At 41.4% G+C, this 27,985-nt stretch overlaps 1 protein-coding gene across 1 annotated transcript in view; it reads right to left on the reverse strand.

The window, feature by feature from the left end:
* Positions 1–4,574: 4,574 nt before the first annotated feature.
* setd3 (SET domain containing 3, actin histidine methyltransferase) overlaps positions 4,575–27,985 on the reverse strand; it is a 31,380-nt gene continuing 7,969 nt past the window's right edge. Inside the window, exons 3-13 of the mRNA XM_030443504.1 lie at positions 26,936–27,028; positions 24,238–24,386; positions 23,196–23,268; positions 22,598–22,854; positions 15,144–15,202; positions 13,319–13,433; positions 13,014–13,088; positions 11,980–12,146; positions 9,641–9,726; positions 7,935–8,095; positions 4,575–7,596 (exon numbers count right to left, since the gene is read on the reverse strand). Of these exons, the coding sequence (XP_030299364.1) occupies positions 7,117–7,596; positions 7,935–8,095; positions 9,641–9,726; positions 11,980–12,146; positions 13,014–13,088; positions 13,319–13,433; positions 15,144–15,202; positions 22,598–22,854; positions 23,196–23,268; positions 24,238–24,386; positions 26,936–27,028 (1,715 nt within the window). The 3' untranslated portion in view covers positions 4,575–7,116. The remainder of the gene's footprint in view (positions 7,597–7,934; positions 8,096–9,640; positions 9,727–11,979; positions 12,147–13,013; positions 13,089–13,318; positions 13,434–15,143; positions 15,203–22,597; positions 22,855–23,195; positions 23,269–24,237; positions 24,387–26,935; positions 27,029–27,985) is intronic.

The following is a 27,985-nucleotide window of genomic DNA, read 5'->3' on the forward strand; positions in this document are numbered from 1 at the left end:
GCCGTCTTCCGACGTTACACTCCGTAACTCCACATTTCTTGGCTGGTTGACAGTTGTTTGGCGCCTCCGCTGCATTGATCACCATTATCTTAAAATTACCATCATAGCTCCGCCTCAGATGTCTGTTAACTCGCCCCACTTTTGATCTACTTTACTCCGAAAAATCACTGCTTCTCTCCATTTTTCATCTCCTTTCACTTCTTCTCCGCTGTGATTGACAGATAACCCCAGCCACAGCGTCAGTGACGTCTCTACGATAAACTGGCGCCCTCTGCAGTTGCGGTCGCGTAGCGACCCAGACAACTATCAGCATGTGTTAACAGTTAGACCCCGATTATTAGACGACCCCACCTTTTCACATAATTTTCATCGAAAAAAACCTTGTCCTGTATTCGGGTCAATACGGTAATTTGTTTAACCACGTCACACACGGGTAATTTCTCTGACTCTTGCGTTGTTAGATACGAATGAATGCAAATGCATTTATTTTTCTGAGTCCCCGATCTTCACTGTTCACTTTGTTAAACCAGTGTACTTGGAAACACGTTATTTTTAATGTCTTACCACCGGTAAAATGTGAATACGCGAACTGCTCCGAAAACGAAAGTGAAAGGTAAAAAGTTACGCTCGCACCCGTGAGTGACCCACCTGTCTGTGTATCGTTGGCATGGAGACAAGTCCCGGTGTACATATGCTGACCCAACCAAAACACATGGTGAAGGAACAACAGTTCGGGGGCCACAAATAGGAGGCCGGCGGGCCGGATGCGGCCCGGGGGCCGCCTATTGAGGACCGCTGCGTTAGAGTATTTGAATGGGCTGCATGCTGTGAACACCTCACATCACACAGCACCTGCAGGCTGGATGAGTTTAACTGAATGTTAACAGTGAAGTGGTCGAATCTTCAAATAATGTCAAAATGTGCTTTAAATGTAATTGCTGATGCAGCACATTATGAGGATGTAGTCCCACAACCAACAGTCAGCGACAGACTGGGTGGTGCAGGTGCTGCTGCTCCAACAAACTGGCCTGTCTGCTCCACCTGAGCCTGGAGACACTGGAGCCTCCAGTGGGCAGCACACATACACATATCTCCTGTATGTCTCTCTATCAAACCTATTGTTGCAGCTCTACCTTGACGAGCAGGAACAGCTTAATGTAGCGGTTTACTTCATAAATGTTTTATTCATTCTATTGGACATTTTATCCTCCACTTTAATGAGGTCAAGTGAAAAAAGGACAGTTCAGGTTCAGTTGTAAAGGTGAAGGATGTTAATGTATCGGGCTGACATCTGTGCTGGGTGCAGTTTTCAGCAGCTCTAGTTAATTTGGCCTGACGTCTCATTTGATCTATTATTTATGAATGCAGCGGGGACAGCTAACGTTGCAGTTTACTTCAAAGGTATTTTATTTTCATGATTTATATACAGTACGCCAAGATGCTGCTGAATAAAAACATATAACCATAGACTGACATGCGATGTGTGTTGTTACTGGAGATATGACTCGTGATGTTTGGTCTCCACACAAGTTATTTTACGAAAGCTTTCTACACGGTTGAGTCGGTCTGACGTGATCACAGTTGAGACTGTTACTGAGAGCTTTTGGACGCAAGTGGATTTGGAAGTCTCTGTAAAGGCCAAACAGCTGTTTAGTGAAAGACTAAATATGAACAACAATATGGCTAACTGTAGCCTCGTGCTATAGACATGGAGAGACATTAAAATATATATGCATGTGTATGTATATATATATGTATGCTGTAGTTCCTGTCTAGTCTGTGCGGCTCTTTGATAGATCTGGCCATCAGCTGTGGTTTTGACCACACAGGCAAGTATGTAAGTTTGTCTGTTAACACACTTCCTATTTGTGGACAGCTGAGTGCTAAACCACAGTTATCTGAGGACATGACCTGGTGTGTGTCTACAGGGCAGGATATGTGGTTACTGCAGGTGTCTTTTCAGCAGTACAGACGGGTGTGATTACAGTTCAAGATAAGCTCCATGCATACAATGTTGTTCACCTGTTGCCATAATCACCTTCCCGAGTGGTTTCTTGATGTTAACTTTAAAAGAGACTCGGGTTCTGGTCCATGGGCTCTGCTTTTTATGGTCCGACTGGGCCAAACACAAAACCACAGCGTAGTTTAAAATGAACAGTGGCAACATTTGGTTCCAGGCACATCCAAGTCAGAGCGTCCATAAGTAATTCAGTGTATCGTTGAATTTGTTTGAATTTATATCTTATTATTTGGAGAACACATGGAATACACCAATCACAGATTTCACTCAAACTCCAGAGTGGATCCCTGATGAATGAAGCCTGAACAAACTGACCTGAAAGGACAACACAGTTTATACTGATTTACTTTGTTTATATGTGGCGACCCTGCCACCTTTATAGCTTCAAACAGTGTTCTGGGAGTTTCTTTTCCTCTGAGAACAGCTTGTTTATTCTCGTGAACACCCAGAGCTGTACGACAACACGTCAATTCGTACCGAGAAAGCGCCAAAAAGGAGCTCGCATGGAGGAAAATGAGCAAAGAAGTCGGACTACCTGGTAAGTCATGGAAATGTGTCTCAGCACAGCATAGCTCTGATCGCTCTGAACTCCATTCAGAGAGCTCGGTGTAAGTGAAAAGTTGCAGCATGCGTTCAGACTTTTTACACAGCGGCATTATGTTATTTCAATCAACTTTTGATCCAATTGTCATGTCAGATCACAGAAGAATCTCTTTGTTAAACAGACTAATTGGTCTGAATGCACTATAAGAGACAAGTGTTGATTTGGGGATTCTAAAGATGATTGCATTTAGAAGAGTCTTTGGACTTGAATGGATTCTTGGCTGAACGTAATACATTCAGTCTTAAAATGATTCAGACGGTTTAAACAGATGAACCTGTAAACCTGATCCCTCGGTGACACCAGTGAACACTTGCATTACAGTGCTGCTCTGGCTGGGGCTGCTGCTATTGTATATTAATATGGAATGCAGTTGATAATTCATGGGACAGGATTACTTGGACTACTTGGAGTGCAGGTCCCAGGCCTGCTGACACAGCAAGCGCTAACAATACCGGACATGCCTCGCTCCCCACTGCCCACCCTGATGGCCATTATAATAATATATTCAAGGATTAAAGGGGTTTTACCCATGAATTATAAGTGGGGCAATTCAAAATTTAATTGCCCCCGAATTAAATGATTCAAGATAATGTTTCATAAATTCTTAAAAGGGCCACGGGGCAAAGAAGAGGAAAATACATGAAATAAAGGTTTTTCTCCCAATAACAGGAGAAGAGAGAGGAACGGCCTCCTGTCTCTGGAGAAGGGCTCGATCCAAAGGCAGAAGAACAACAGTACGCATAAGAGATGAGAGATGAGATGAAGTTTAATGTCCGACAGCTTCAGGACGATTCCTTATCGACGCTACGCTCTTTTTACACCGACAGGAGAGCCAAGATTCACTGACAGTCCGGGCAGGTATCTGTATCTGTTTATGAGCAGCTGCAGTGTTCTGGTTCAGATCTCAGTAACCCTGTGGGTCTTCTGAGAGCAAGTATCAGATTTGTCGAGGAATTCCAACCGTTTTTGTTGCACAAGCACCAACAGGTCATGCTTGACACACATCCAGGGAAGCAGTGGAGTGGACACGCTGCCATTACTGCAGTGGTGTCTCCCAACAATATCTGTGCATTTGAATGAGAGATGTCCTACGTTAACCTTTACTTTCTATGTAACATGTATGTAAAAGAGTCCTGTAGAGTCCCTGGGCTAGAGGAAGTCCAAGAAGTTCAACAGAAGTGGATCAAGAATATTATGATCATGATTATAATGATCGCTAACATTACTTACCAATGTGATATTCCTGTCGTGTATTTTCTCTGTGTCTCCATTATCTTTCAGGCCATTGTCGTGGTTCATTTCTAATATGTACAATCTGAATAATGTTAAGATCATCCACATAAGGCACCTTCATCAGTAAAAGGAGCTACTGTCTAACTCTCTCTTCAATCCGACTATGCTCCCGTCACTCTTAGCAGGCAGCAGGCAGCAGTAATGGAGCTCTCCTGGTATTATCACAACGCAATCTGCAGTTTATCTGATGGAGATGAAAAAAGTAAGTTTCAATTCATCTGCAACCACGTCATCAATCAGGTCATCAGATAGAACAACACTGCTTTGTTACTGGCCAGTGATGTCAGCAGAGATTTATATGTCAACATTAGCGGCCTGTGCTTCTGCCCAGCTAGCTGCACTGATAAGAGGAGCAGTGCCAACAGCAGCAACATCACTGCTAGACTTCAGTTAAATGTTGGACGTCATGTGCCATCAAAGGGGGAAAGCAAGAGACTATCATGTCCACATATGGAGGACTAAAAAAGTAAAAACATAGCATACACTTAAACTCATGTAGACATTATATAGGTGGGCCTTCTCTTAGTTGGCTAAAATATGATTGGCTGCTGACGTCTACAGCAGTGCATTGCTTAGAGGCTAGCAGGTAGATCTTACATTGGTATTTGTGAATGGATTGAGGCTTTGATGATTTAAATGTTACGACAGTAGTCTTGGTTTAAAGAGATTTCAAATGTGTCTTTATTCATTGCACCACCTTCTTCAAACAATACAATGACAATGAGTCCTTCCGCTGAAAGTGATTCTCTTCATGGACAGCACTTACCCACGGTTCACTCTGTGTTTTAAAGGGTACACGAGACACCGGACTCTAATCTCAAAACCATCAGACTGTCAGAGCAACGTGAGCAGAGTCGTCAGTTGAGAGTGTTAAAAGTCCATTCTTCATTTTGGGAACACCAGTTTGTCAGAACAATTAGCTGACTAAACTAGTGAACTAATTAACTAAATACCTAAACTGGCAGTAACGCATTACTCAGTAATATATTACCGTAATATTATTTTCCCCATGTAGTGTAAGGGATTAAAATTTTAAAATCAGTAATATTATTACAGTTATTATTGTAAGTAACACAGCGTTCCCAGATTTTTTTTTTTTTTTTTTTTGTTCTTACGATGACGTGTACACATGACAGGTCAGGGCAAGTTAAACTACAGAACCTGGGTTCAGAGCGGGACAGGGTCATGGACAAGATCCAAAAAAGATTTGTTGCCAGGTAAGTAATAGACGTTACCTTTGTAAAAGTATTATAGTTATATAACAGTTTCCATTACTAAGTACTTTTGATAACAAGTAATAGGTATCATCATTACTATGTAATGGAGTAATAAGTAGAGTAACTTATTACAGTTCCTGAGTAACTTACCCCACACTGTCAATCACATGGTACAGTGGTTGTGTATGTGTGGAGATGGTCACCACGTTCACTGTTCATTCAGGCATCAAACTTGGTACAGTTGAACAGTTTGGGGCCCCGAACAGCTTCTCAGATACTGCGAGATACTTACTACAGTGTGTGATGATGCATATGCTCTCATCATGTTTGGTTCAGGTGGGAAGACTCAAAATACTTCGTTTGTTGATGGCTAAATGTAAAATGGGCGCCATGAGACGTTTTTCAGGATGTCGTCATATCGGGAGGAAGCTCAGTGACCCAAACTGTTCACCTGTACCACGTTTCACCTCAGATTTGGCACACATCATTCTGGACTATAGGACTCGTATGAATCAGCTGAGCAACTATATGTTCTGATGGACAGTGACGTGAGGAGGTAAGCTCAGAAACATTAGTAGGATCTAGACTTTAGATTATTTTTGTCAAACTATATCTTTCAAGTGCTGTTCATGTAAAAGCGAGCCGCATACAATCGCATCGTTAACAAAACTGTGTCCCTACATCAGTGTGGTGGAGACGAAACCTCATTATCTCACCACCGCTAAACACAAAGGGTGAATAATGAGGTGAGAGAAAACGTTAGACTGGAAGTACACATTGCCATATTTTATACAATGGGGTAAAATGTTGTCATTGATAGGAATTACAACCAAAGTGCACATTTTTCATCCACACTGCGTTGACCGTCAGGGCTTCGGTGGTATAGGCTCTTTGTATCAGTGCACAGACAGTTATCGGGGGCCCCACAGTGAACAAACTGCTCCCGTGTTTTCCGTACAAAAAAAATTGTCGTGTTGAAATTGCCTCATTTTAAAAAGGCAGCTGAACAAAAGCTTCCAACCGTGATCTTACATGAGATGTCATCATCTTGTGTCTCACCGAGTCCCTCAGTGTCGTTTATGGCTTTCTCACGGGCAATAACAGTGATCACTCGGTCACTCATCACTCCCTTTTGGTGACATCAGCAGATAATCACTGCATGTAAACTGAGTACATTCATAAAAATACCTTTTTAAAAACACAAATAAATCAAAATTCTTTTGTTAATGGAGGACTACAACTATCTAATGAGGAAAAAATGAACTATCTGAGGGTAAAACTCTGATTCATTGAGGAAACAGAAAACATCTTCCACCTTGATCTGTACTGATCCCCAACAGGTACCATCAGCTTAAAACTACTGTTTTCATCAGTTAATGAGAACATTTTCGGTTTTCTTCAGTTATGTTGCTTGAAATGATCTTAAACTAGGAAAAAGGGAATCGAGGGCAGTGATGGTCTGAACTCAGCAGCACAATACAAAATGCACTAGAGGATACGATTGTCAACTCAAAACATAGTGGACATATATGGAGACAAACTGCAGTAATAAACCATCCAATTCACAAGATCAGAGAAATTTTGGCTTTGCGGAAATAACATTCACCCAACTCCATTTTATTCTTTTCTCTCCACCTAACGATGTTAACTGGACCCAGTTTATGGTTCCAGCTCGCCGTCTTTCCTGTGCTGCATGCCTCTAAAATGTTTCGATGTAAATCTTTGTTCCAAACTTAAAACAGAAGCTGATTTTAATCAAAAAGTTGTGCACAGAAGGCTGAGGGGCACACTGGCAGCATTTTAAACAAGTTCAGCTGTGAACAACTCAGAAAAGCCCACTGGATGAACATACACAAAAGGAAAAGTTCTGCAACTTTGAATTACATTTTTCAGCTTCTATACTTCTGAGTTGTTTAAGAGACACACACACACCAAAAGAAATAAAATAAATAGCATGGGCTGTGGCAGTAGGTGGGTGACACTTATTCACTGTTCTCTTTGGGATTGTCCTCAGTCCGAATGGCACTTAGATCGGCCGTTTCCCTTTGGCCCTTCTCGGTTGAACTTCCAAATGAGTCCAAAGCTGAATTAACATCTTTCCTGACCTTCTCCTGCACTGGCTGTCTGTTAGCCTCCATATCCATCTCATAAAGAACCTTCTCCCCATTCAGAAGGTGACTGTGTTCCTCCACCTGGATCTCCTGGCCTTCCTCCACCTCCTCCAGCTTGCGCAGGATAATGGGAAGCTTTGCATCTGCCCCTGTATTCTCCAGCAAAGCGATATCGCTTTCCTCGTAGCGAGGCAATGGAGCGCCCTCTTCTAATTTCTTCTCGAAGTGCAGGCGTTTGGCCCGTCCACTGGCCGATGCCTTCTCCAGGATCTGCTTCTCAGCCTGGCGGAGCTGTATCACCACGCGAGAATGGAGAGACAGATCAGGTTTCTCCAGCAGGGACTGGTCCTCCTACAAGAGACCAGGCCAAGAGTTTAGAGGTACAGAAAGAAGGGAGAAAGAAGGAGGAGAAGATGAAAAAAAGGGCTTAAGAAGGTAATAGAAAATAAATTCCCAAGTGCAAAGCTCATACTCCATATTTCTGACTTTGGAATTCTTATTTTAGTAGTTTTCCAGGTTCAGCAGTTATGCCTTTAATTGGCACCATATGAGATTCAAACACATTTGGCTGAGGACTTTGTTTTGACGACCCTTCCTACAAGCTTCTTTGTTTGAACCTTAGTGAACCCGTGACACCCTCTGCAATCAGAAGCAAACTTTCAACATGACTTCAATTCAAGACGACTAACCTCTGATGTGGTCTTGTAGGTCTTGAGAAGCAGAGCAGCTCGGGTCTCGAGGAATGTCCACAGCTTGATCTCGTTCTCCCAGCTGACGGGGAACTCACTGTTGCCCAGAGTGAAGATCTTATTGATGGCACGGTCTCCAAGCAGGTAGTCCTTCAGCTCCTCTGAAATCAAACTAAGTGTTAGCATCTCTTTTACAGAAACCATTAAACGGCTGCAAGAGGACCATTAGTAAATAGTAGTGAAGTGGAAGTTGAACATGAAGGGCAAGGGGTTAGTAAGACATGTCCACTTACAGGAAGGCAGCTTGTTTCTTCTTCCCATTAACGACACAATCAAAACAGACAGACAAAATCCCAAGACTGAATTACATACAATTACTCAATACAACTTCTATCTGGTCCATTTCAAAGCTTTGAGTCACGACGATAACAATAGCAAGAGCAATGTCACCCATATGTTACTCCAGTAATCATTATGATGGACAAAGTCATGAGGGCTGTACGTAAAACATAGAAACATGAGATGTTTGACCCCCATCTTGGTTTCTAGGAACCAAGTAGACCCCTGAAGATTTCTCACACAGTCTCTCATTAATATGATCTCAACATCTCATCTGATCCTGACAGACAGGTCTGAGACATGTCGGCTTAGCTTAGCGTACTTAGCGACTTGAGAAAATAGAGAAAGCCATCAGGGTTTTGTTGTATTAAAGACATTTGAGATGCTCTATGTAGTAGATGTATAAGATAACCAACTAACCAAAAGAATGGACACGAGTGAAAACATAACCTCACTGACAGAAGAAATTGTTAAAAGCTAAATCTCTACAGATTTGTTAATGGATTTGAAACTAGCAGATTGGATACAGGATTCAGATGTGATAAATGCTAAGGCCTTAACTGTCATAGTTTCAGGCTGACAAAGATGACATTAAGAATCCTCTCCATTAACACCGCTGCAAAACATCAAAGTCTGGGTGTATTAATATGCAATCAAAGTTTCTTTTGTGTAAAACCTTTTGCTAAACCAGCCAGACATGACCTTCCAACACTGCCTGAAGATAATTTGGGTCAAGACCAACATTTAAATTTCATAATGTTTAAAACAATAAAATAAAGACGGATAGCCTTTTCCTCTCTTCTGAATCCTTTGTCCTGCTGCCTTTGATCCGAGGACCTAAACATGGCTTGGTTACACCGCAGCGCCCAGGGTGTGTGTGTGCACACTATTCTATCATGTCCTACACACACAGACACACATACACACACACACACATCTAATGGTGTTAGGGCTGTTTTAAAAATTAACATGCAGCAAAAAATCTGAATAAAATATCACTCTGGGTCCTGAGGACAAGTCCTCTGACGGAGGCGTAAGTGGCCTTGTGTGCCTGGGGATTTATGACACGGATGCCATTTCTGCATACATGCCGATGAATATTGCAAACCTCCCCGGTGGATTGCTCCTTCCACACATCTGGTGCACTGCCTCAATTAAGGAGCTCGGGAATGGACAGGCCTTACTCTTCCTCTCTAATTCTACCTCCACCTCCTCGCCACCTTCTCTCCTCCACTGATATGTGAAGCAAACGGTAGCGACGATGGTCTCAGTGTTTTGGCTTTGAGGGTCTACAGGGAATGTCTTGCTGCTGGTATTTCACAGTGTGTAAGTGTGTGTGTATGTTGGTGTATGTGTCAGCGTCTTACCCTCTGTCATGCAGAAGACTCTGAGGAAGGCGAGAAGCTGGGCTGAAATGGGGGGTTCATTACAGTGGAGGGCAAAGATACAGGACCTGAAAAGACAACACACAGACCAATGTGTTAGTATTAAGAAGGGAGGCACAATGGGACCCACACAACAATAAGAGATGTCGTCAACAGAGACCAAACGTTTCCCTCAAAGGCAAACACTTGGCAGCAGTGGTGAGAAGCTGCTTTATAACAGGCAGAAACCTCGAGCAGAACCGGACTCTGTGGCGTTCATCAATGGATTAACATTATTCAAAGTCTTTCAACAGTCGACAATATAAAGAAAGAACTGATCAAAGATTAAATAAAAGATAAGATTAAAGTGTTACAGGTTTCCTTAGGTAAAGTAAGAATAATCATCTCACTGCTTTGGCTTTAAAACTCAGCAGGCAAAGACTAAATTAAAAATCAGAAAGTTCTACACCCAAAAAAGTAAAAGAAGTATAAATTGTGGACTCCACCTCTGTCTGCACAAAACGTCATTCTATCACTGGAAATTCTTGTATTTGTTGGGTTTCTCTAAACATAATATTAATGTTGCAGTTTGGAGTATTTCTCAGGTTAGCAGCCTGACAGAAAATATATGAAACGAGTGTAATCCAGGACTCAGCAGAAACCATTCAGCATCATAACATTACACACTGAGGTAATTTGGAAGAGGACAGTATTTCCCCCCTATTTCAGCAAAATGATCGATGTGGCGATCCGTAGCACAGGGTCGACAATATTACACCACACAAACACATTAAAGCCACCTCCCCGCTCCTTCTATTAAATTATTCCTCTGTCCACTGCTCCAGAGCATCCAGCTCAGGGAAGTTAACTCTTTGTTGGAAATGCTGAACTCTAATGCAGTGTGTTCCAGGGTTTTGTAGAATTAGAGGGACAAACTTACAACAAAAATGTAAATGAAAAGTCACATGTGCTTTTACACCGGTCAAAAATCCCAATTAAACCCGCCAAGATCAGGCTTTTGTGTGCACTATGAATGTCTACACTCTGCATTTACACCCGCTTCAACTGACTCTACAGTAGACTAAAGATCCTTATCACATTGGCTTGGCTTTGATCTAAACAGAAGACCCAGGTGGCTAAACTCCACTGCAGGAAGTGATGGTGCTTTATCAACACCCGGTGGTGGAGCATGAATAAGGAATTTGGGATGCGGTCTATTCAAGGAGCCCCGTTCATTCCTATTGACTTGACTTCCCGGGTATGAAAATACCTGGAACGGAGCCGGCTAACATCTGGTTTAGCACCTGGCTAACCTGAATGGGGATAAGATAATTGTGGAGCTTTTCTAGACTTTCCAAACGTCATTAGACCGAATGGCTCAAATAATCACAGTTAAACGAGTCGTGCCGAGCTGCCGTTGTTGTGACGCTTAAAAGAGTGTATCCACCGTTTTACAGATGCTTCTTTCACAATGGGTCTGTTGGTGTTTTCTCCTCTGTTACAGTGGTTTCTGGTGCATTCATGACGTGAATGAGACATCAGTGACATACAAACACGCTTCAGATAAAAATCATAGATGGGCTGCCTTGCTGCAGCAATTGGGAATGTGGTCATAAGGTGATTCTTAGTGAGTATACCCCTGTGCAGACCTGCTAATATTAGTGGAAAAGTGATATCAGACTGATAATGGAATAAGGGAGAAGCAAAATGAGTGATTTCTACATTTGTACAAAGACTCTGATGGTAACACTCAACATCTCAATGAGGCCCAACACTAAATCTGATGCTGTATCCTTTGAAAATGATCTACGAGCACATCTGTCAGTTTAATAGAGCACAATGGCAACAACAGGGATTGTTTCATTTAATTTCCACTGTTGAGATTTAGACTGTCATCAATAAGAGATTAAAAGGTGTCTGATTAAAAATGCAGAGGAGAGAATGTTGCATAAAATTAAGGGGCAAATGATAAAACGATTAAGCTTCTTGATGATCAAAGTGTTGGGGAGGACGGTAACTTGATACTTGGGGGGGCTGGAAGAAAACAAAGAAACTGCTGCAACATTTATATTATGTGTTTCACTGACGCCAAAGGGAGACCATAACTGGTACACGTAGCAGAATGGAAGAAGCGTCTTGGATGGCAGCATTTCATCCACCACAGAGTTTTACATGTGGGAGCTAGGTGTCCCTAAAGGTATGATCCTAGAATCATCCCTGTCAAAGTGGCAGTGGAAAAGCCCCAACTGTGTTTGTAGAGAGCTAGAAAGGGAAGAGGAGGATTTTTTGTCCAGTGACTGGAAAACAAAAAGCCTGTCAACAGTAAAAAGAGTCAGACATACGCTGGGATACCGGCTCGTGCCAGCACTTCGGCCTTCATGGCATAGAGGCGTTCGCTCTTACTGACGCCCAGCTTGATCTTCACTCGGTCGTGAGCGTTGTCTTGAAAGAAGAACCCATTGTGGATGACAAACTCTGCATTGGATCTTGTGCCGTAGAAGATGTAGATCTACAAGAAGAATAAATCATCAGCATCAACACCGCCATTATCACCTGTCTTGATGGCATGCACTAAGCGAGCCTGTGAATATGAGGAGCAGGCCTTTTCCTTGCAAATTTAAAACTTGTAGTCTTCAGGCCTCACTGATAAATGTACTCAAGTGATGTCATTTGAGTCAGCGGCACTACATAAGAGTTCTTATCACAACACAAATCTCTCTTTGTGTTTGGATGGAGGAGAGTGCAGGGCTGTAGTATGTCCGCTTTAGTCAGTCTTCACCTGTACACTGAGGTCATGTCCTCCTATTTGGAGTTTTAGCAACCCTGGTAGAGTTTATATTGTACATTCAAAACCAGCAACCGCAGTTGTTTAACAATGAATGCAACAACTCCCGTGATGATCCCACGATATTACAAAAAGTCAACACACTTTGTCTAATCTTGTGATTTTGATTGAGAGAGCCCAGCTGAAATTAAATACTGAGCATTTACATTGACTTGTTGTGAAAAATACAAATAATTTTAGCCTCTCTTTTAGGGGGCAAGGACTTTGAGTCATGACTTGAATTGTTGCTGTGGCCCTGGCTCCACTGAGAAATTGGTTCAATGCTAATAGCATAAACCACCGCTCCAAAGAATGCAGGTAATCAAAAAATACAAACATTTTAAAATCGATTTTGGCATCCGTCTTTCATTGTGTATTTTCTATTCCACCTGGATTTCCATAATTCTCTGACTGTTGAAACCAACCTTGAACTGACTGAGTCTAAGAACAACAGGTGTGATACTGGGTTAGTGTTAGGGAGAAGCAAGACACATGACAAAGTCCAAGGAATAAGTTGCAGTGGGTTAGGGTAGCGAGTCACTGTCTCTTCACCTGTTCGTTCTCCTTGTAGTCCTGCAGTGCCACACATTCACAGCGATCGTCCTCCAGGTTGTAGCCAGTGGTGATCTGCGGAACAACAACAACTTTTACTAATTCAACGTAAAAACGTAAACATATCTTCATGTTTCCCCACTTAATTTCTTAATTCTTTTGATTTGTAAGAGAAGTGCAAAAAAACAAAATACTGAACACATATGGTGTAGCATTCTGAACTAAACTTTTTAAGCCTTGTGTGTAATTATGTCAAGTCAGTTTGTAATGTATGCAAGTGTGTGAGAGTGAAATAAAGGCTTTACCAGTCCATTTGTGTGGTTACACATGTCCCAGAGGGGGATGAGGGCCAGGGTGACCCGGCTGCCGTCCTCAGTGGGGATCTGGTTCTGACGGGTCATCACAGAGGACACCGCCCACCTGTCACAAACAATCAACCAATCCACAATTGTTACAGTCAAGTTTGTTTACTGCACTGACATCCTGCACAATACAGCTTCATTAAGAAGAAGGAAGTTCAACTCTAACAGCATTATTGCCAACGAGAGAGAAGGCTTGCATCAGATGAGGATGGAGAGAGAGTGATGGGGGATGGAGGGAGGGTAGATGAGAAGAAGAGTGGAGGACAAACAGAGCAGAAAAGGAGGAAGGAAATGGAGAGAGAATGGCAGCAAGGAGAGACTGAAGGAATAATTCATCACTGGCCCATTTTCTTCACTCCTTTAACATGCAATAACTAACCTAATGAAGAAACATGGTTGATTACCACTTGGTTGTTGTGTTTTGTATTTTGACAGTTATCTCCAGTTATGTTAACATTGTACTCTTCAAGTTAGTTGGTGAAATCTGAAAACAAAGTCATTACTTTAATGAAGTCGGATGGACCAAAGAACACGAGCAGTCAGACGATCGGTCAGGTTATCTGACACAGTATGAACTAGGGGTGAAAACATTTCCCTTGTGAATCATATTTCACACATTCGAAATTGTGAATATTGTGCATCAGGGATCATATTCATGGTTTCTCCACGCTATGTTTAACGAACCCACAACAAAGCCCAATGGTGCTCAGTATAGTATTGATGGTATCAAAAGCTGGGACAGTCCCAGACCAGGACTCAAACAAGGGGCTGCTGCACATGGGACGCCCGCTCTACCAGCTGTGGCTCACCGACAGCTTCAAGTTTGAGTAAGAATGGTACAGTAGGCCAAAGTTAAACCAATAATCCAGAAAGTAAAGTAAGATTCGTATTTGTAACAGACAATTTGGGTCATAATTTTCACTGTTCGCTGCATTAATGGTGTATGATTGTATGCGTTTTCACTTGAAGCTTTTTTTGTTGGTTGGTTTTATTTTCCACATATGTGGACCACACAGTTGTTCAAAACCTGTTTAATCGTCTCATCTTGATGGCAGGAGTTACTTTGATGAGTACAATGTTACAATTACTATTATCATCATCATTACCATTATTATCTTTTACTATTATTACTTTTTCTATTTCTGCTAACAACAACAACAACAACTACAACAATAATATTACTACTATAACTGTTATTGTGATTATGACTTATTATTACCATTACAGTTATTAGTATAATTACTATTACCATCATCATCATCATCATCATCATCATCATCATCATCATTACTATTACTACAACTACTACTGCTACTACTACCATCATCATTAATGCTATTACTACCATTACTATTATTTATGTTATTACTGTTACTAGTATTATTGCCATTATTTATACTATTAATATTAGTGCCATAATCATCATCATCATCATCTTACTTGTATTAATATTATTATTATATTTACTATTACTATAATTGTTGCTAGTAAATAAATAAACTCAAGTTGCCATAATCTAGACATATCCTTTTGCATTTGCTCCACTTTATAGATACAACTCACATGAACATGTACACGATGACATGAACAATCCAAATACATGCCTATTCTGAGTACACACTTAGACGCACATAGACACACACACACACACACACACACACACACACACACACACACACACACACACACACACACACACACACACACACACACACACACACACACACACCACACACACACACACACACACACACACACACACACTAACCTGTAGTCATCAAATGTGAAGCTGTCCTTGAGGGGCAGTTTGCTGGCTGCAGGATGAGTCTAGGGATGGAGGAGAAAGTGGATGAGAGGAAAAGGAGAGAGACAGAAAAACACAAATCAGAATGAGGAATTTCATTATGCAGGTATGCTGGAGGGGGGCTGCCTGACAGGGACACCTAACAAGAAGGACTGGGAGTAGGGGGCCACCACCGGGGCGCGCCTGTATGTGTGTGAGTGCCTGTGGTCGGTGGTGCACTGTGACACTCGAGCCCCCCACATACATCACTGTCAACTTAATTTGTTGTGGCCAGCAGCCGTCATAAATCTGCCTCATCAATTTGAGCCTGAAACAGGTGTGTCAGCCGGTGTGTGTGTGTGTGTGTGTGTGTGTGTGTGTGTGTGTGTGTGTGTGTGTGTGTGTGCGTGTCCATTAATGCCACAATCTCCATTTAAAGCCACAGCCACCACCTACAAGAGCCATTTGCAAACAGCCCTTAGCTTAAGCAGAAGAGAGGAAGTTAAATGGGAAATAATGAAAAGAGGGACGAGATAGAGGGAAATGAAATGGATGGAGGGGGCAAAGAGTGAGAACTGAGTCAAGACAGAGAAAAGTAAAAGTAAGATAGGAAGGCAGAGTAAAAAAAAGAGCAGAAGATGAGAGGTAACAAGATCTAGATCAAGCAAGCTCCACGTCAGCTTTAAAGGGCAACTCCAACAATGTTATACATTCAAATATGTTTGCCATTTTATGGCTCCAGAGGAAGCTGCATCTTAAGTGATAAATTAAAACTGCCAGGAGAGGACAGTGCCAGTGACTTTGACGAAGAATGCCAGATGAGAGCGGAGAATGGTGTGGTTCATGGTATCAAAAGCTGGGACAGTCCCAGACCAGGGCTGTGTCCAAATCACCCACTACTCCCTACATAGTGCACTACATAGTGACTACGCCATTTTGTAGTGCTGTCCTAATGTCTAGTGGAAATATTATACCCTATATAGTGCACTCAAAGTATCCCACAATGCGTCGCGAAAAGTACTGTACAACCGATGGTCACTTGCCAAGCAATATTTACCATCATGCATTGCGCTGCGGACGAATGCATGGAGGTTGCACGTTTCAACTGCATGACAGTAGTGACGTCATTATCGGAGTGGTGTCCGAAAGCGCGTTTTTATTTCTGTCGATGAGCTCCCTATATAGTGCACTATGTTGGACTCCCTATGTAGTGACTAGGGAGTAGGGATTGAGTGATTCCAGACACAGACCGGGACTCAAACAAGGGGCTGCTGCAGCGAGGACAAAGCCTCTGTACATGGAACACCCACTCTACCAACTGAGCTAATGGGCTCACCAACAGCATCAAGTTTGAGTATGAATGGTACAGTAGGCCAAAGTTGAACCAATAATCCAGAAAGTTAAGTAAGATTCATGTTTGTAAGAGATATTAGAAAAGTATGATCAAAATCAATACTGCAGAACCAGAGACATCAGCTTCTTTACATCACTGAAGGCACTTTAACAGCTTTCTTGCAACCTCCTCCAGCACAATAAAAGGTTTTATAACACTTTTTTTTCCACATATGCAGCAATACTCCCCAAGAGCTGTAAAAACAGCCACAACATTAAAATCAGTGACAGGTGATGGGAACAACACTGATTGTGTTAACCTCTTATCTTCTTAACTTTTAAGAGTATGAATTATTTTTAAAATTCATATCATTTTGATATGGATACTGAAAATTACTTTCCATGCCCATTTTCAACTCTATTGTAAGTCAACCTACTTTGAAGACTTATAAACATGAGAAACGTGACATAAAAATCTAATGAACACTAAATTAAACTGACTAACAATCAATTGTGATGTGTGAGTGTTGAATTTTTGATTTATTTATTTTAAAAAGGTAGAACATTAAAGTGGCCTCGGCAGGGGAGAAGACAAAAGCCCTGACAAGCAGACACACTTCAGTTACAGTCCCACTGAGGGGCCTGCAGCCGATGGACACATGGGTGTAAAAAAAAAAATCAGCTGAATGGATTATGTCTGTTCACGCACGAACACACACACACGGCCGTCTCGCAGATCCCCGCTCACACACAAATATGTGCACGCACACAAACACTGAGCTCTTAATGCATTACCATCCAAAGACAAGGGTCATCTATCATGTGCCACTGTGGAGAGTGTGTATGTGTTGGAGGACAGACATGCACCACAATATGGTAAAAATCTACTAAATCAATGAATGGACAAGAAACCTTAGAGCAAAAGCTCAAGGGTATTTTCCATCAGTGAAGACTGAGTGTGGGTGACCAATCAGAGCCAAGATTAGAAACACAACAGAAGAGAGATGATTTCTGTGCTGATGTGGTTGAATATGAAATTAAGACAAGCCCTTAAGGTACTCTGTTGAGTTATTTTGACCACTATAGCTGCGCTTTGGAGTGTTTTCAGGTCCTGTTTTATTTGTTATTGGCACAGCAAAAGGACGCATATACAATCACACACACACACACACACACACACACACAAACACACACCAATAGTGTCACACTGTTTAACTGACAAACACATTGTGGCAGTAACACCACAACAAGCAAAGCACAAGGCAGCTGCTAGCTAGCAAACATGGATTAAAAAAAAAAAAAAAAAGCCACATTTTAAAAATACATAAATTACTAAAAAAAGGGAAATGGAAAATGTGGCTTTGCAAATGTTTTATGAGGAAGGAAAAAGCAAGCAACACATTTGTCAGAACTCAAGCATACATGCTTTGGTGTTCGGTGGGAAACGTACAAGAAAGCTACTTTAGGTTGCTACTACACTAAGCGGCCGTGTTAGCTCGCTGCCCGTTTCTGTCTTGACAACAGCTCTTACAAACAATTCGGCCCAGATTTTACAAAAGTTGGGACTCTGTATTCTGTTTTTTATTAACATTTTACACAATCATTAGCCCATCCTCTTCTCCTAAAATTCACTTGAATTGAACATCCAATTTTTTCTGAATTTAAATGGTAATCATTAGAAAAAAAAAATGGTTCCCTGGTACTGATCTATCCGTCCCCTCAGTCACAATCAGCTGGCTGGCAGGACCCTGCTAATAAACTGTGCTGGTTAAACCAAGAGGGCGCTGAAAATCTGTATCGATATTGGCAGGAGGTGAGCGAGTGAGCTGCAGCTTGCAAGCAGTAGAGTCCTGAAGCGTGTGGCAATTTAGAGCTACGATCGAGCTTCTTATGTACACATATCGGCCGATAGCGATCGGTGCCCGCTCATCAGAGCACCTTTAACTGTAAGTTGACATGACCAGCCAACAGAGATGAACCTCTACATACATCAGCACATGTGTGTTTGGGAGAATGTGGATATTTATTAGGCCTGTCTGTATATACCAGCATCTCTCATATATCTGTGTGTCTGATCATACATCTAACATAACAGACAGACAGAGGAGGTGAGTTAGACTGAGTGAGTTAGAGTGAGAGAGGGGGGGTGCAGGCCGGTTGAGGAAGGTACATTCAGGTCAATTCAATTCAAAGCCAATGTGACAAGCTAATTTTCCAGCCCGGTCATCTGAGGAGGGAGGAGGTGGGGACAGAGCGAGCGGCTACACGATGAGTGAAGACTCCATGGGTGTCTGTCTCTTTGTGCGCGTGTGTGTGTGTGTGTGTGTGTGTGTGTGTGTGTGTGTGTGTGTGTGTGTGACGAAGAAAGGAGATGTATTAAAGATGAGGGGAAAGGACACACACACACCTCCATGAGCCCTCCTTGCTCAGTCTCCATCTCAGGCCAAGCGCAACACAGAGTGTGTGTGTGTGTGTGTGTGTGTGTGTGTGTGTGTGTGTGTGTGTGTGTGTGTGTGTGTGTGTGTGTGTGTGTGTGTGTGTGTGTGTGTGTGTGAGAGGGGGAGAGTCAAACAGCAGGATCATTATTACATACAGCACTCAATCATCCAAACCTCACAGTTCAACACTTACTGTGATGACTGTAAATCCTGTTATGATACTGTCACAATCTGTTAGCCACAGTGGTGTTCTGTTACAAGTGATTACGCTCCATGCAAACATTGACTCACCAGACTCATTACTCACCAGCACACTGTATGGGCATACCGTGACCGCTAAATAGATGCCGGATCAATCACAATCATACAGACTGAAAGCACCAGATAGGAGAGCCACTTGAAAGTTAACATTAGTGCCTATGGACGGCAGCAAACATGATTAGTTCAGTGCGAGGTTAAGTTGATTAGACTGCGGATTTCAAAATATTGTGTTCAGTGTTCATGTCCTTGCCATACTCGTTTGCCACAACTATGAAAATGGTATAAAGCTTAAAAACCCTCTTTTTGAAAACATATGGACAGCAGATTTTCCCGAGAAGAATGATTTTAATTTCCCTCAAACTTTTTTTATGAGGAAGTGTTAATATTCAATGAATATATATGAAAAATTCAAAGATGTTATATTACTCTTTCATCATTGATACTTTTTTAAAAAAGCCAATCAGTCATACTTTTCACTGGCAGCATTTCACATTCAGTGGTTTTATTTTACAGCCAATATTTGTCCTGTGTTGACCTAAAGGTTTTATATCTCTGACACCTAAAGAAACAAAAACCCCAAATACAGATAATCTAAAATGTATGAATATTTAGTGATGTCATGATTCTAGAAGTTCTAACTGCGATACAACACCTTGAAAGTATCAATATTTGATACCACAGCGACAAATTCACAAAACACTAAGGGCAAAAAATTCCAGATTTTTCTTAAAGGTAAACATAACGAGGCTTGTGTACCGTGTGAAGCAGAACAGCATCAAAGCTAAAATATATATGGAGGAGGTGCGGCTATGTGGGCACTACAGTGGTGCACAAGTCAACTTGTTGTCCGTGGGTAAGCAAAAAAAAACAAAAAACAGCTAGTATATATTGGTGTGTTGTCAAGGGTTTTGAGAACACTATGATTTCAATCTTCAAAGATTTAACTCTTCACCTGTGTTGTTAGGTTAATGTGATCATTTGTAATGAAAAAAAAAATGTATTCAATTCTAAATAAATGCAAAATAGAAGCTTTTTCACCATTGGTCTCAGTCTGTCAGCGTCCTGGTTATCAATCCAGCAACAGATGATATATATTCATTTTTCAGACCTTTCAGACCAGCTTAGCTTTTACATTTAGTCCACATGTACCCATCCATAACGACACACGCGTGATCACAGGTGAACATGCTAGTAAAACATTCACATTAAATTTCCATCAGTAGATCGAAGACGAGACATTTAAAAGTTTAGATTTGCATTATGGGACGTCACAACCCTTTGATGAACACAACACTGAGATTACAAGCATTCAGCCCATGTGTGATGAGAGTCCATGGCATCCAGATACAGTAGATAAGCTCCTCCTCAGTGGGATTCTTCTTCAAGGTTTACTGACAGCAAGTCATTTACATTACAACACTCCCACTCAGTGGAGTCCACTGAAACTGCACTGTAAAGTGATTTTAAACAAGGACAGAACAAAGCATTTCTCTTATGTTCCCCTTTGATTTTAGAAGAATTATAAACACTTAAATGTACTTTCTAAAAACGTACATTTTTAAAAAAATAATTGAAAAGGCAACAAACAGACCAACAGCACTACCTCAGATAGTAGATTAAATTTGTGTCTGACAGAAAAACAAAATGAAGATATCATGCATGTTATCTTAAAATGCAATACGTTCATTCCTCTGCCTGCACATCACCCAATTAAAATAAACTGCTGCTGACAGACAGAACAAATTCTTTGAAAAATATTTATTTCAGTGCTTCTTTGATATTTGGTCTGATTCCACAGAGGACTGTGGCGAGTTCTGATGAAAGCTGAGCTGTCGGATCACAATGCTTCAGATTAATAATGGCAGATTAGCATATTTTGAGATTACCATCCTATCTGTTGTCTGTGCCTGTTCACCATATACCAGAATCACTCTCTCTATATCTTATTCTGTTTTTTTTTGTACATTACACTGGACTGAAAGGCTTTGTGTGATCATTTTAAAAAGTTAAAAGCAAAATATTACTGTTGCTCCAATTATAGAAATCACTGCACATTAATATGTGAGTGAAATAAATGTATTTGCCAACCAAAATCCAGAGGAAGAAAATATCAGTCATCATGATTCTTAGTTCAACTAAGACAATAGATCAGGCACATTGCATTTCAGTGTCCCATCGCAGGTATTCTGGCCCAATGCCTCCCCCTACTGGTCATGGTGGAGCACGTCAGGCACACGGCTGACTTAACTCTCTACCACAGATTGTCAAATTTAAGTTCCATGAATATAATAACTCTTAACTCAGAGCAGAGAAACTAAAGCGAGCTCTGACATCCTGGTGGTCTGCATTCAAAACATTAAAAGTGAAAAAATAGTAACAGTCTTGATTCTATAATTAGATCCACCACATGTTGTCTTTTCTCCAACAAAAGTAGAAAATACAACAACTTGAAATATATCGCCCATTTCAAAATCTACTCCAATAAGTGTCACAAAGTAACAACAGTGAAACATTATAAATGTTCTTCTGTGCAACATCTACTACCCAGAGATGCTCACAAGTCATTTTTTGCAAGTCCAAGTCGAGTCTCAAGTCTCTTTTGGTTGTAATGAGCGTTCTATCATCTGCTACATGCCATCCGGACTGCTGAGAATGCTGAATAGTTATATCTAAAGGAGAATACCAAACACTGATTGGTTGTTTTGGTATGCACAAGCCTGTTTTCATTGGATGTATATTTGTGATCCAGCAGCTTTGGTCACATTTTCAGAAGACCTATAATAAATTCATTATTGAACCAAACTTCACGAATATCTTTTGTGACAAAGTAGTTTTGTGTTCCACTCGCTCATCACAGAAACATGAGAGGTGTAGAAATCATTGGAACTGAAGACTGACATGATGAACATGCTCTGTCCAAGTGGATGGAGACTTTTGACCACAACTTATATTCAGGCAGTGCGAGCTGTTGTCAGCAGCCCCTCTGCTTGCATTTCTTTGACACCTGGTTGCATCTATTGTTTATTCACCTTTATGTTTTTTGTTCTAAACCTGGCTAAAATGTGAAGCCAAGCAGACAGCTCGCAGCTACCACTCAAAGTACTCATGCCCCTAATTATGTGTAATTTTTTTACTTTAATATAATATGTGAGTTAAATAAAAATTCACCCCCCGTACAGTTATCGTCAAGGAAAACTCGGTGTAGAGGCCGAAACTGTAAACATGTTTATTCCTGCTGTGAGGTCGAGCATATTAACATGGGGTCTTATGGGAGTATGTTCGCCTTTAGAGCAGGCCTCAGGTGGCCATTCAGGGAACTACTCACACAAATAATGAGCAGGGGTGGGAGAAAATATAGTATGGACTGTATATCTTAATTATGTGGGTGTGTTTAGTGTGTATGCTTACCTGTATGAGTTTGTAGAAGTAAGCATACTGCCGTGCAGTGTTTTTATACTGGTTCAGAATGTCCTGCACCGCCTGTGTGCCCAGCAGCAGCTCCACCTCTTCCTGCTTGTAGTACAGTGGTGTGTCGTACTCCTGAGGAAGACTGCGGATGTACGGCTGCCAGAATGAAACAGGATCAGCCCGTTCACACAGCAGGTGAAAGGCCAGTGTCACGTTGCCCATAGCCTGTAAAATCCTGTCCTGGCTGTATAGAGGACCTAAGACACAGAGGTTACAGTCAGTTGCAGGTATTAAAATGCTTCTTTAAGTAGAGTGGAAATCTTGTGTTACTGCTGTGGTACCAGCTGTAATTTGCACACAGTGAAAGGGAAGAAATGTTCTGATAATATCACAGAACAACGGTGGTCGAAGAGATTAGACGTGCAACAGTTTCCAAGGCAAAGATGTAGCAATTTGCACATAATGCGTCTCAATTTCTCATTTACATATCCATTATCCAATGTAACGATGATAATAACAACAACAAAAACAAGGTGTTAATGTTTCCTATTTGCTCCTCCTAGTGTGAATTATTATCCCTATCATTTAAAGGCCTTACCTAGTACAGAGTTCTGGGCTGACTCCACAGTCATTAGCATCTTCCTGGGAATCCACAGGAACAGTTCCTCTGCCTGCACACACACACACACACACACACACACACACACACACACACACACACACACACACACACACAGATCCTTGTTTTAATCTCTTGTGAGGACATTACATAGACTTGCATTCATTTTCTTGAGCCTTACCCTAACCCCCTGACTCCACTGGGCACATCTTTGTTTCCTGGTGTGTGCACTGCTGTTTTGTTTTCCTCCACCTCACCTCCCAATGGGATCGTTTCAGAAGCACAGCATCATGCCTGTCTGATGTTGTTGACTTGCTCAGACTCTATTCATTTAATCTTTTCTCCTTGATTTCTGTGCTTTTGTTGTGGCTGAATAGGCTACGTAGTTAAATCGCTTGTTTTGTTGTTAATGTTTCTAACTTTCTTGTGCTATAGAGCCCGAGTTGGCACCAGATGTTTTCATTTGCCCGTCTGGCTCGATCTACTCTGTGAAAAATAGACCTTTCGCGTATTCTCTGAAGAGCAGAGTGGAGGCTCACTTCTGGGACTGAGCTGAAATGTGCCATGGCACGGCCGGTGGAAAAACAAGTACTGTCTAGAATAACTGCAATCTGCTCAAGCGATATAGTGGCCGTGAAAGTGGGCTCGGTAAAACTTCAGTAATCACCCTAACCTTTACCCATGGTTTCACCACCAAATACCCACACAGTGTAAGTATCAATCAGCATACACTACTCAATATTATTTTGGGATATTCAAGTGTTTCATTTGATTGTTTATTCTGCCATATCTGAATTTTTATTTTGTGTTATGTGAATATTTTTGTTTCTCAAATATAATGCTTAATGTAGCTTCTTGCTCAGCCTCTCAACCTGCTATCCACTATCCATTGACTTTAAGCACAAATTTGAGGCCGATTCTGTACTGGACTGGAGGGGTTACTAATTGATTTAAGTACTGGGGAAACTTTGATATTCTTACAAGTCAAAAATAAAAGTGACCACCAGTGGGCTGAGCTCACCTTGATGTCTCTGGTGGCCCGCAGGCCGTAGCCCTCTGTCCCAAAGTTGGTCACCATGAAGCCATCACAGGACGCATTGTTTTCCTCAGCCCACGACATCAGGTCTGTAAAGTAGTCCTCTCTGCTGCCCTCGAACACTATCGACAGGCCTGAACACAGACACACACAAACAATCATAAAGCATGTGTCTTTTATTGTATTGAAATGCACTACACAAATGATATGATGCCATCAGCTGCAACATTACAAAACAATCGCACAGTTTTTTTGTTGTTTGTTTTTTTACGTAGCTGGTGACAAACAGCCCAGAGCTGTCAGGTCATTTGTGTATAGTCTTAATGAATAGTGCCCTGTGGCTCTCAGCCCCATCCTGATGAAGAACATCAGGACAACATCCCTGCCTGAGTGGACCACTCACCAGTATGCCTTCAGAACCAACAGATCCACAGAGGATGGCATACCTACTGCCATCCATTCAGGACTTCACAACAGCTTGAAAATAACAATAGCTCCATCAGAATGTTGTTTCTTGACTTCAGCTCAGCATTCAATACAAACTCACCCATGAGGCTGACTGGAAACATTCACACTCCGGGCTTGAGTACAACACTCTGCAACTGGATATTGGACTTCCTCACAAGCAGACTCAAGAGAGTTTGGATGGCGAAAATCAGAGTAAACACTGATCTAACTGTGAGAAAAGTCCTGACTTGAACCCCACTGAGAACATGTGGCACAATTATTTTATGGAGTGCGAACACTATGCGATTTGATCATTAATCTAACTTTAATAACTGACTATTATGAGGCCATGCTGCGGGTTGTAGTGCAGTGTTTTGTGCTTTTGCCAGATCTCTTCTCTTCAAATAGCTCAGAAAGAATGCACCGACACAATGCCTGTGGCACAGGCCTACTGCTCTGTCTGTGTGATGCTTAGTGCTTGACGCTGAAATCGTCACTGCCAAATGTAAGTTATGACTGAAGCAGTTCAGCCATGTCTAGTTCAACTTGTTCACTACTTCTATGATGTTTGCCCACTGTAGTTGCACAGGCCAGCTTTTATTTCTTGCAGGGACCACTCATCAGAGAGCGTCTGCTATTGGGGCATAAAAACTGTTTCGAGGCAACATGATTTAAGAGCTCAGTCTGTGGTCAGATAATGAGCTTTGTATCAGAGGTAGATGTTGCCGGGCAACTTGTGGTTGTGGCTACCGGGACAGACGTGGTTATTCTACTGTTTTTAGATTGTCTGTTTATTCAAAAAAAGGACATTTATGACTGAGAAAATGGCTTGAACTAATGCTACATATGCATATTACTCCAGTATTGAAATATATCTGTCATAATCATTTAAGTTTAAAAGAAGGAGCGTTTCTCCAGTTCAGGCAGAGGGCTTCTCTGACATACAGTGATTCAATTAATGTATGTAGCACAGGAACCTTCTGAAGACAACACAGTGGGGACACAGTCAGGCAGTCACGTGGAAATTAGATAAGATGCCGATAAGATGATTCAATTAAATATTTAAATATTAATTTGACGAGTTTTTGACATTTGTGTTTTGGTAAATTAATTGTTATCTTAATTAAATGATTCAAACATAATCTCTATAGTCCTTGATAAATGAATCACTAGATTAATCCACTGATTAAAAGAGATTAATTACATGAATTGATAGGAAATTGATAGGTGCAGCCCTAGATTACTTTACATCCAGAGACATGTCGGCCCCAATTACATCCAACAAGGATGTTTATTTCTAATCACCTGAGGTCATCAGTGTGATGAGTGATGAGCAGTTCATAAAAAAAAAGCTGCTATCAGCAATACCAGGGGCCAAGCAACCGAACAGGCCTATTTTGAACAGGGACTGCAATAGTTGAACAAATGTTGTATCTGTAATAGGTCTGAGTGATAAAACGATAGCAATACGTGTTGGCAGTAGACAACACATCGATAGCAATAAGAAAGTATTTGGACAAAATGTTTGATAGTTTCACGTGAATGCAATAAATGCAAACCAGTGGAAAGCGCAAAACTGACACACCCCGGCTCATAAACAGCCTGTCATTCTCCTTAATGCTACGAGTGACACGCAAAAAGCCAATCACAGGTGCACTTTGATCACCATGTGACTGACAACAACAGAGGAGCGTGGAGGGAGGTGTTACTATAGATCCCAATGCAGTTCTCAAAAGACCAACCCCATTCTGCCTGCAAAACTGTTCACTCACACAGTTACCATCACAACTTGATAAAATCCTTAAGGTCAAAATAATAATTTTGCCAAATCTTCAAATATAATTAAAAAAGGACAGGCCATACTATCAATAATTATGTCACTCAGGCCTGTCTGTGATTCTTCAGGGAACTAAGCTTAATGTATTGATGGTTTGGTCACTCTTTGGATTCAAGTGGTCTGGTTTCAGAAAAACACTTTAGAGGTCCCTGCGTAGCCCCCTCAGAAACCTTTAGTCCAACCATGATTTGACCGGACGTTACACTGCAGCAGGATGAACCCACCTCAAAGAACTACTTGGAAGACCAATGATGACAGATAATGATAATAATAATTTAACCAGGATCCCTTACTTTAAGTGATGAGCAAGATTTCATTTCATGTCATTTAAACATCCTTTAGGACTGTGATATTAATAAAAAAATAAAAAAAATATTGTGTGTTTGCACATGCACTTACCCTTCTGTTTCTTGCGGATCTTCTCCACCAAGCCTCTGATCTGGATGTACTCTTCCCATTCTTTACCAGCAGAGGGCGCTGCACTGCTGCATTCTGGGAAAACATGTTTACCATAAACAACCTGAACCACAGCATGTTTACCTGAAATACAGCTAAACAACATTTGTAGCACCTCTGGTGAAATCCTAGTCAACGGGACTGATGAAACTGTTTGTAGCTAGTTAATGTAGCACATTCAGTTCAATCAACACTGAACACAGACATTGCATTAAAGCTGCATCACCTACAGTGTAATGTTTTTTAAATTCTTGCAACTGCCACTATTTATGAGGATAGGTTTTTGGTTTGGTTTGCTTGTCTGTCGGCAGAGTTACAGTCGACACTATTGGCTCGTTTTTTCACGAAACCTAGCCATGCTGCCATAGACTGACTGCCAGGGGACCCCCCATGAAGCTCAGAGCCCCTCTCCCTTCTTCTCCATCTGTACTCATTCATGTCTCGTTGGCCTCTTGGACTCCATTTTCTCGTCTCACATGTTCGCTTGGATCATGCTTGGCCTTGCTCCTGTGGTCCTACTCAACTCCTATTATCATTATCATTGTTACTGTTATTATTAGGAGTGTTATCATTACTATTTTTAGTTGTTTTAAAGCTGTTTTTCTCAGTAATATTCATAATTAAGTTATTATAGCTGTTGTTATTCTTGTGGCTGGTTAACAGACAAACTGATTACCTCTGACCTGCCATTGTAATTTACTTCAGCCTGGATCGTAGCTGCTACTCTGCTCTTTCAAAGTCATGTAAAGTTACTGCTGATGAAAACCAAACACTTCCTGAGTATTCTGCTTCATAATAAAAGCTTTTGAGTAACTTCATAACAGTGGACTTTTATTGTAAAGGGTCAGGACCAACACCGTTAAAATGTCGTAATAATGTTGCATGAACACTGACTTTCAATTTCTCTTCTGTGGCAGCTAACAACAGTAACTACCCATCATACTGCAAACTAAGCCCATCTGCACACTTTAGGGTTGGTTTGTTGCATACAAG

This window comes from Sparus aurata, chromosome 16 (genome assembly GCF_900880675.1).
Source record: "Sparus aurata chromosome 16, fSpaAur1.1, whole genome shotgun sequence".
NCBI classification, from domain to species: domain Eukaryota; kingdom Metazoa; phylum Chordata; class Actinopteri; order Spariformes; family Sparidae; genus Sparus; species Sparus aurata.